General features: G+C 35.9%; 1 gene segment (V, D, J or C); it reads left to right on the top strand.

Moving 5' to 3' along the window:
- The first annotated feature begins 8382 nt into the window (after nucleotides 1-8382).
- On the top strand, nucleotides 8383-9196 carry LOC119264980. The segment is given in 3 exon segments: nucleotides 8383-8422; nucleotides 8509-8810; nucleotides 9119-9196. Coding segments are annotated over 3 exon segments (420 nt in total).
- Nucleotides 9197-11377: the final 2181 nt, after the last annotated feature.

Below are 11377 nucleotides of genomic sequence, written 5' to 3' on the forward strand. Positions count from 1 at the left end.
GAATAAATTGCTGCGATACCAAAACTGACTAAACATTATTTGAGTGATGTATTATTTTCAGTACTGTAATGATATCAACATGGATGTGGTGTTGCACTGATAATTGCACCTTTATCGCTGTAGCTAATAAAATGGTCCATAACTGGTCAAAGACAGATGCACGTAATACACTCTGAGTATGCATAGGTTAATTCCATACATACATCCATGAAGCACCATATATTTAACATTAAAACACAAAGGTCTGAAAGCCAGTCACTGTATTATCAGATGAAATAGGATCACAGCTCAAATGAGTGAGCAGCAAATTCTAAACTATGAGTGGGTGGAGCTAGAAGTGGTGACATACAGCACACTCAACAACAGAGAGCCAACACTGCTATGAATGTCTAATGCTGGAGATCTGAACTCTCACTCAGAACAATCATGCTGCTCTTTTTCTCTGTTTTTGGGATTGTTGCCAGGTTTGGTAAGTCATACAATTTTATTATAACGTAATAAGTAATGACTAGTAAAATGTACAAATTATAATAGTACAAAAACATGAAATTTGAAACTAAGATGTGTAAATATTATCATAACTTTGTAGGTGAAAGTGTGGACTCTATCAGACCAAATGAAACCAGCATGTTTGTGAGTGAGGGAAGCAGAACCACACTGTCCTGCACATATGATGGATCTCCTAACAGTCTCCACTGGTATCAGCAAAAGCCTGGATCAAGACCAGAGTTTCTGCTGCTGATTCATGTGTCCACTAGACGTGTGACTGAAGCTAAAATAGCTGACCCCAGACTATCTATAACACTTCCTAAAGATCAAAATGAAGTGGATCTGATCATCTCCTCTGCTGCAGTATCAGACTCTGCACTCTACTACTGTGCCATGGAGCCCACAGTGACAGGAAACCCAGCTACACTGTACAAAAACATTTCAAATGGCTGAGGAAGAGCCTCGCTTTTCTCTAAAGGGGGAGCTATTCAACAAATCTTCAGCACCTCTATACAATGGAATTGTTAGTTAGTCCCTTCTTAGTGTCATAAGGAAAGAATAGAAACACAAGGCAAATATAGAATAATAGAGTCCAAATGTACAAAATTTACAAGCGCATTTGGGACAGTAGGTAAAATGCTAAAAAGGAAAATAGTAACAGTGATTTGTAAACTGTCTTTTCCAGATATTTAATTGAAAAGAACAACAAACAAAAGATATTTAATCTTTTAATATTTTGCCATAACAACTTTCTGGTTAGCCCTCTCTAGCAGCACAGTGGGAAACACATTTATATTTATAAAACACTCTCCAGCCATATGCCAGCATATATTACTTCAAGGATGTCTGTAAATAATGGTATTTATCAGAATCGTTCCAGTGGTTGGATCACATGCCAGATACCAAGAGGTTTTACTGAACTGGGAAAATCTACTTCTAGTTACAGAGCACCAGCGAGCTGGACCCTCACTATAGGAAACTGTTTTACTCAATTTTTACTATTATTGTAGATAATATCTTCTTATCTTTATTTTAGCTATTTAATTTAATTTAATTTCTTATGTATTTCATTTATTTTTAAATGATTTATTCATTTGTTTATTTATTATTATTCATATTCGTGTTCTTGTTTTAATTGCGAGTTTTTTATTATTATTTAATTATTTTTGTTATTAATTCATTTTAGTTTCCTTTTTTTTATCTTAAAAACCTCGGGTTTGGGGTTTTATAAAACGTTCATCCATTGTGACGTCACAAGGAGGGCATGCAGCCATGTCTACCGTGATGTCATCAGGGGCGTGGCACTTTGAGTGTTAAGCGTATTTCGGTGCATTATGACATCACCGTTGTCTGATTGGCTGAGCTTGCCTTACACACTGAACATGAAATTTTAACTCTTATGTAAAAAATGAAAACCTCATCTAGAAACGCAGATTCAGGAAATCAAACGAAAGTGATTAATTACTCAAAGAATGAAATATCAGTTTAATATTCTTACTGTGACATAGCTGGAAAAATTAGAGTCTGCATGAAAATGCAAGAATAACAACCCACATGAAAATACAACTTGAAAGAAGGAAAGGAGGGAAGATTCAGAGAAGGAAAGAATGACAGGTGAGAGGAAAGAATGAAAGGAAAGAGTAAATGATGAAAATAAGAAGGGGAGAATGAACAGAAGAAGGAAATAGTGAAGGAGACCTTCAGTGAAATCAATGTTAAACTCCATAAATGCTGCAGCTTTTATCACACAATTAAACTGAATACACATTCATTTACAGCTGAGTGCAAGATCACATGACGGGCACGTGCACGCTCTCTCAAACTCTGCGCCTCAACTCCTCACACACGCTGCTCTCTGAGAGAAAATATTTGACTTCCTAACATCATTTTAACAAGTTAAATGTTTGAGTTCTAGATAATATTGTCTTAAAATGGAATGTTTGTCCTTTCAAAGCGTCTACTGGCTCTCTCCACTCAGCACTGAACATGTTGATAGAATTCAGGTGATGTCACAACTGCACTGCCACCATTTTGGCTAGCAACTTCACTCAGCAGCAGTTTGTAAAGAGATGAAGCCGTGACTGATCCAACAAAGGCAGGAAAACGTTATTGTGGACCACTTTTTAAAATCTCATTTTAAAGCATATTAACTGATGTATGTATATATATATATATATATATATATATATATATATATATGTGTGTGTGTGTGTGTGTGTGTGTGTGTGTATTGACGACTTTATTTGATTTCTTGCTGCTGTGATAACAAACGAAAGCTGAAATCTAAGTGGCTAGTGGACTCCAGGATAGATATTAGCTAGACCAGAATTGGGCCAGATGCTGGACAGCTGTGTATGGAGCTAAAGGAAGAGGGCCACATGTTTATGCTGGGGCAGTTCAGTGCTCAGTTGATTATGCCTCATTACTTTCAGCTCAAGTCTAGCATGTCATAAGTGGTCCACTACTGAAGCTACAGAAAACAGCCAACACTTACCCTATAAAGGTTAAAACCTCCGTTTAACGAACTTTGTTGCCCAAGTTCACCATTTTCAGATGTACAAGCCAGGAGCTACATTTGAAAAGATGACAACTGAAAGAGGGCATTAAGAAGGTCAGTCTTCATTTAAAAAAGCGCTTTTACATACATTATCATGACTTGTGATAAATGAGTTCAGTTCAGTGAGATTAACTTTTTCAAATGATAAGGTTCCAGTATGGAAAATGGAAAGTTATAACTGTAGCTAAAAATAACAATTTGGCATAACATTTGAGAAGAATAGGCTAATTAGGTTATTGAAGCTCAGGGTTTAGTTCCATCAGAGCTAACAGACTAACCCGAGCTAATGCGCTGAAGCTAAAGTGCTAAACACGAGCTAACTTTAGTTAACTACTCTGAGTATTTAAAAAGAAATATCCAGCGCATTTCAAGTAGTAATAATTATCACTGCCATATCTAAGAGGACACTAGTCATAAAGCATATCTATGGCACTTGGATTCCCTTATAAGTAATAGTATGCCTGCTGGAATATGACTGTAAAGTGAAGTATTTGCTAATATAATATATGCTTAAATAGATTAAATAGATTTCATAATATTTGAAAAGAGAAATGATTTCACGTTTTAATTACTTAAACATTCTATGTAGAGTATTTCTACACTCAGAAAAGTGGTAAAAGTAGTGGTCAAGGAGGTGGAGCTTACTTCTTGAATTTTACATGTTTCTTTTATGCTGTGCTCTTGGTCTGTCATTAAACACACAGCATCCCCATAATGCGGTCATTAGCTCATTTTGTTTTGCTACTGCTTGTTGGTAGGTATATGAAATATGCATTTATACAAATATACCTTATTTGTATATTTACATTTTTACAAAATAGTTTGTAGCAGCAAATATATGAAATCTTAAAAACAAAACAGCTAAAAAAGTCTTTATATTCAGTTGCAGTGGTTTCAGGAAACAAAGGCCTGGCTTGGTTTTGCAAAATGTTTGCAAATCTTTTTTTTATTTCAGGTGGCGCATATTCAAATACAGTCTCTCCACTGGAACCTAAAAAGCAGGTTTCAGTGGGTGACAGTGTTTCCCTCTCCTGCAGCTACAGCAGCAGCAATGTGGACAGCATTCATTGGTATCGACAATATCCCTCATCTAAACTGGACTTTCTCCTGTATATAACTCCATCAGGGCGTTTGAGTAGCTCTCGACCACCTGGCTTCTCTGCTAAGGTGGAGAACAGTAGAGTGGATCTGTTGATCTCCTCTGCTAAATTATCAGACTCTGCACTCTACTACTGTGCTCTGGAGCCCACAGTGACCAGAAACCCAGCTACCCTGTACAAAAACTGACTGTGTGATGAGGCGATGTGGTTTTGTACTGGGTTTCCTGACAGGTGTGACTTTCTTAATACGCAGGAACATGTGGTTGATGAATTTGAGTGTAAGATATGGCCGCATATTATTGTGTGACTGTAGGAGGGAGCAGGTTGGAAGGACCCCACCCCACCACTCTTCCCCTTAAAAAACAGATATCACTGTAAAATACAATGTTGTTGAAGGCTGTGACACAGACAGCATCCTCAGAAATTCAAGGAGTCGCTCTGCCATTGGAATACGTGGATGGTTTTGATGGCACTTAATTCTGCATTGTGGGTAATGTTGGGTTTTGGCTGAGTTATTTCACTGCTGGTAGGCAAGGCAAGTTTATTTGTATAGCACTTTTCATACGAGTGCCATGTCACACAAGTGGTTCACAGAAACACAGAAAGAAAAAAAAGAACATTAAATACTGCTAAATAATAAAACAGATGATGTCCTGAGACTTAAAACATCATAAAGTAATCTGCAAAGATCATAAAAACAAACAAAAAGAAAATGCTTAAGATAAAAGACAATAAAAACGATATGAGATTAAAAACTGCTAAAATGAAGGGCTGTACTAAGACAACAAGAAAACAACAAGATTGGCTTAAAGATGGCATATATTTGGTGCACATCTGACCCCCCAGCAGTTGGCAGCATAGTGACTGAATGCTGCCTCACCCTGTTTGGTTCTGATTCTGGGCACTACTAATTGATTGGTCCCTAGTGGTAGAAGAGGCCCGTTGTGTTTCTACACTTCAAGCAGATCAGTAATGTATTTGGGTCAGTCAGAAGCAGTTTAAAGTCAATTCTGTACTTAACTGACTTGGAGCAATGTGCTTGGATCTCTTAGTTCTCATACTCAGACTCTACTAAGCGGTCCCTACTTCCATGTGCATAGGCAGTGAAGTTAACCTACTTTGCCATCAGCACATGCAGTTCATCTTCCTGATACCATAGAACATAGTTCTTCATTTACTTACTAGTTCCTACTTTTACTTATAAGCCTGCCTCTCAAACCAAATAACACTTGGCATAGACTACTAATGAATGTACTGTTCACTGTGAAATAGTTGTTTGTGCATTGGTGAATAATGCAGAATGATTGTTTTATTATAGGCAGAACAAATGCTTTCACACAACACATCATAATGAATTATAGCATTCAATAAAGTTATTTGCACTTCTGTGTGTTCAATCTTATGTGTAAACACTATTTGTACAAAAAAAGTAAATAACAATATAAGGATATATTGTAAAATAACAATATAATGGAATAAAATAAAAACCAACACAAAAGCAATCCTAGCCTGTAACAACATACTATAGAAATGATATCCATGTGCATGCTGTGAATGTGTACTGACTGTCCAGCTCTGGGTTTTTAACACAGCCTGTGTGGAGCCACCTTTCACATTTACCACAGGCAATCTATGTAAAATGACTAAGTTTAAATGGGCATTTTTTGTTTGTTTAACAAAAACAGTGGTGAACAAAGTGTGTATGTATATATTTGTATATATGTATATATAACAAATGTGTATATCTGAGGGGCAATGGAAAATTAAAACTTTCTATTCATATTATTTTTCATACTTGAGTTTAAGTTCAAACATATTTGCTTAATAAACGTGACTTATTGGCAATAAATCTCCATTATGTTGATGAACAATTTCTAGAGAACTCTGTTGTTCATGTCTGTGCCCACAAGTCGTCATAATACAAAATGTATTAGGCTTTGAACTTTAAATCTAATTTTGCAAACATATAATAATGCAGTTCTTTTATTAAGTAATAAACTCACGTAAACAGCCATAACATAATAGTTACCCAGAGAATTTCTGCAGCCGACTCGTCATGTAATTCTGTCTCCCCACAGAAATGGCATAAGTTGCTAATGTTGTCTGGTGACAGGGTTAGTAGAGTGTGCTCATAAGACAAAAAGTCTTAGTAGAGTTCTCCAACTATATGAGGAATGAGGGTGATTACTTCTTGCCATCTTTCCATTTAAAACCAGTAACCAGGCTGTGATATCAGCTTATGTTAGCTTAAGGATTATCTTATATCATGGGTCTGAAATACTACTTAATAACTGAACTATGTACTACTGGCATGCTTGCTCAAATGTCAGCTATGGCATTTATGAATCAGAGCGCTTGTTATGTCCCATCTCATTTTGTTGAATGATTCCAGATCAGCTGAGAAACTGACTGGCTTTCCAGTCAATATTTGCTCCACAACTAAGGTAAAATAATGTGTTATTGTCACATGGTAAAGAATCACCTACTACACACGTTTTTCTCTAATGAAATCTTGTTTGTTATTATAACATTAGAACAGCCTGCCCTACTGAGCCTGTGGTAGAATGTTTAGAGATAATCTTCAACCTATACTGAAAAGTTTTACAGTAGATGTATAACAAATTTGTGTATACACACCTTCAGAGCAAATACACCACAAGATGTAACATCTTGGAGGGGCTGGGGCTTATTTCACAATGGCACTTTAAGACTGGCATTCCTTTGTTCTTTACCAGGGCTCTTGAAAGAGTAGCTTTTGGGAAGATGAACAATTTTATGGTATAACAACCTAAAGTTTGGAGTCAATCAAGAGAACATTGTTTTCTCTTTTGCTCTGATTCTCCCCGTGAAATATACAATTTTGAAATCCACAGACTTACAATTGAAAACCCCTTATTTAAGAGATGTCTAACTATTATAGGGGTCTTAGGGATCCCATTGAGACATACTTCTAACTAGAAACCAGTGATGGAGGTTGTTTACCACACTCAAAATGCTGTATTTAGATGGCTTCCACTAATAAAATAAAAAATTATATTATTGCAACAAAACAAATTACAAAACAATAACTTGTTGGTAACCAGTAATCAGTGCATTAAACAATAATTATATGCATACTTAACAGATGCAGACGTCTGTCATAAAACTGTGCAGAAGCCAGAAGGAATTCTAAATCCAGAGAAGTACATAAAGTACACATACAAAGCAATAGAAAGTAAAATGTGTAGTATTAAATCAGCTTACCTTCACTATTTGAATTTTGTTATACCAAACTGCCATCATTGCAAAAGAATTCATATGGAATACCTCCACAAAAAAATGCTTATTGGGATTTCTCACCAAAATGTTAACTTAATTATTAATTGCCTGAATAGATGTACAAAATTATTTTATTAGTTAATAGAACACACCTCACTCTCCAGTTCTTTTCCAGGGACCAGAAAATATGGCCAAATATATATATATATATATATATATATATATATATATATATATATATATATATATATATATATATATATATATATATATATATATATATGTATAAATGAATGAATCTGCCAGAAGAGGGCAGACTTAATCCAGATTTTCTAAGACACTGAAACAGTTATGCAGCTGCAAGGGAATCTTCAGTAAAGGATCATTTTAACTTCCATATGAAAATACTTTGGCTTAATCATCAGGTTATCAGGTTGTCTATGGCTTTCATTATATAATGATTCAGCACACATATGTAAAAATATTGTATCTGAATATACTGTATAGTTGAAGTCTTCATCCTGGATTTTGTAATCACTGGTATATATATATATATATACACACACACACACACACACACACACACACACACAACCCCAATTCCAATGAAGTTGGGACGTTGTGTAAAACATAAATCAAAACAGAATACGATGATTTGCAAATCCTTTTCAACCAATATTCAATTGAATACATTACAAAGACAAGATATTTTATGTTTAAATGGATAAACTTTATTGTTTTTTGCAAATATTCACTCATTTTGAGTTTCCCAACTTCATTGGAATTGGGGTTGTATACATTTGTGTGTGTGTGTATACACACAAACCATCTTCTTAGTTGAGATATAAAGCTTAAGTGACCTAATCTGCATTCCTCTGTTCTTCTAACAGATCCACTGGCAAATGTAGGAGGAGTCTTTACATGTTTGAACAGTAGCACCACATCTCTCCTCATTATCTGAACACTGGAACCACCATGATGTTTCTCTGCTCTCTGACTGTCTTTATGATCATGCTAGGTAAGTGCAGCTTACTACATTTGTGTCTTTGTAAATGACATTGTCTAACTTTAAACTCAAAAGTTTTTTTTTTCTCTTAACCACAGATGACTGTTCTGCACAGTCAATAGCACCACTGAGGAACAGAATGCTAGTTCATGCCCTTAAAGATGAGAAAATTACTCTTTCCTGCAAGTATGAGGGAACAGTCCAAGACCTACATTGGTATCGCCAGTATCCTGGATCCAGACCAGAGTTCCTGCTGATGATCTTACCATCAGAAATGAAAACTGTAATACCTGCAACTCCTCCATTCAAACACCTGGATGCTGACATTAGTCTAAGTGATAAAAGAGTGGATCTGTTGATCTCCTCTGCTGCAGTATCAGACTCTGCACTCTACTACTGTGCCCTGAGGCCCACAGTGACAGGAAACCCAGCTACACTGTACAAAAACTACATTTTCTTCTGTCTTTCCATTGAGTTCAAATGTATTGTCTCCTTTCAGCATAATGGTAATTTATACAGTCTGCAGTGGAACTGTCAGAGTCTTGCATCCAGACCACAGTATGTACTAAATGCAGATAAACTAAGTAATAAGTTTCCCAAGACAAGTTTGACATGTTAATAAAAAAATCTAAATTCTGTGAATGAATATCACTTTGGGTGCAATAATCATAATTAATCATATTCATAATTTCTGTCTTTATCTTTAAGAATGCTATGACATCCAACTCTGACTATGCTCTGATAGTAGTACTGTTGTCAAGACCACTAGATCCAAGTCAAGACTGAGACAAGGACACATCAAGTCCTAGTCAAGACCAAGACTTTTAGCAGTCGAGTCCAAGTCGAGACTGAGACCAGAAGCGGCCTAAGTTGAAACAAGACCGAGACCAGATTGAGATTGAGATATATTATAATTAACATGTAGACTAAACATTCTGATCTGCTCTCAGGGGATGTTTGAAACCAATAATGCTCAGTTAAGTCATCATATAAATATTAGTTCAGTAAATTCCAAAGTGTGCTCTTTTGCAAAAACTAATAAACACGGCCACCAAAGCTGCTACCTGCTACTCGTTCAGCATTTCTGTTCCACCTTGAATGGTGCAGTAACATTTAAGCGTCTTATGTGTAGAAGAAGCTCCACAAAGAAGCTGGTGAATTGGAAGCCAACATCATGTCACAGAAACATCTGTAGACATCAAGATAACCTGAATAAATCCATCCTTAATCATGAAATACCTCCAAAATGAGCAGCTATGGGGCAGCACAGCAATACTGTAATCAGCCACTGGGGCTGTGGGACTACTGAATACGTCTCACTGGCTGATCTAATTCTGCTTTCCAAAACACATACTTCCATACCTTCTAATGGGAGGGTGCTGGTTGTACATACTATTTAGTGTGCTGGTACACTGTTTGGGATGCAGCAGAAGTGAAGCAGCAGGAAATCACAGCTGTTTAGATTTCAGCTCCCATTTATCATTTTGGAAATGAATCCAATAATAAGGCAAGACACTTAAATATGCTCTGAATACTAGTTTTGAAACAAGCATCCCCCGCCCCCCTCCCAAAAGAGCATGGTTTTGCTGCCTTTGCTTGGTCGGTTATGGCTTTATTATCTCATAAGAGACTATCACAGTGCTGTCGAATGAGCTTACTTACCAAAATGATGGAAGCATGACTGTGTGCCATCATCAGAACACTCTGAATCCAGGGAGAGAAAACGCCAAAGAAGCTATAGTTAAGTGAATGCATGGGTGCTGTATCTTGAAAGTAGAAATTACACTTGAATAAAACCAAAAAGTATCTACATTTAAAGATAGATTTAAAGTAAAAAAAAGCCAAAATAGTCCAAAGCATCATTGGATTCCAAATTTTGCTTCTTTCCCTTAGAACTAGAGGTTAATGTAACTATAAACATGAGAATATATCATTAAAATTCTCTGAACCACTCAAACTACATCTAGGTCTTAATGAATGTCACTCGGTCTGGTCTGTGTGTTTTAGGACACAGTATAAGTTAAAAATGAAACAGTCTTCACTGCTATGACCTGCCATTTCAGCAAACACCAGGGCTGGTGCACTCAGAGAAGGCATAAACTAGAGGACAGTGCATCTGTTTTCTGTTTTATGATGGTCATTGTCACAAAAAAAACATTGCTCACCTACTCCTGAGGTGGTTTGGGTATATTGATCCTACTTGCAGCATTCAGTACGACGGTACTGTGGAAAAGTCAGAGACCTCTCTTTATTTACTTAAGTTAAATTAAAGACAGTCAGTAAGTCATTAAATAATTTTCAAGCAACAGATACATGAACAGAAAACATATATAGTTCACTCCAATTAACTGGTTAAAAGTCAGAATTGAAAACTTGATTGAAAACATTTTTTTTTTTTTTTTTTGCTGAAATTTTACTGACTTGGACTAAAAATCGTTGAAAGACACTTTTGCGTTGAAAGACCCTAAACTTTATTTATTTTTTTGTTAAAATAAATGACTGAACATTCCATTTTATCACTAGCAAGACAATAACAATGCCTTCAAATCTTTCCCATTTTTTTTATTATTGAGTGTTTCAATAGTGACTATTTTCACTCATTTTAAGGAAACTCACACTCACTGTCATTACTAGCAAACACATTTTGAACAGCTGTACACCCATAAAATAGGAGTTTTCAATAAAACACACAAACGTTTATTTATTTGCAGGAAATGTGTTTGTCTATTCCCTTTTCTCAGTAACAGCTTCTTCACAGCTACATATAATTTTGTACATTTCTCTTCATTATGAATGTGGACTAAGCTGATCTCTTTAAACATGAACCATCATGGAAATGAATAACTTGTATTTACTGGCTGTTTTAACTGGAAATTAAACAAATGAAACTTGGTCTGTGAATTTGAACAACACTGAAAGGGCATCAACTCTAAGAAAATGGGGACAAGTTGTGGTCTAGGAGGTGGA

This window comes from Pygocentrus nattereri, chromosome 2, assembly GCF_015220715.1.
Source record: "Pygocentrus nattereri isolate fPygNat1 chromosome 2, fPygNat1.pri, whole genome shotgun sequence".
NCBI classification, from domain to species: domain Eukaryota; kingdom Metazoa; phylum Chordata; class Actinopteri; order Characiformes; family Serrasalmidae; genus Pygocentrus; species Pygocentrus nattereri.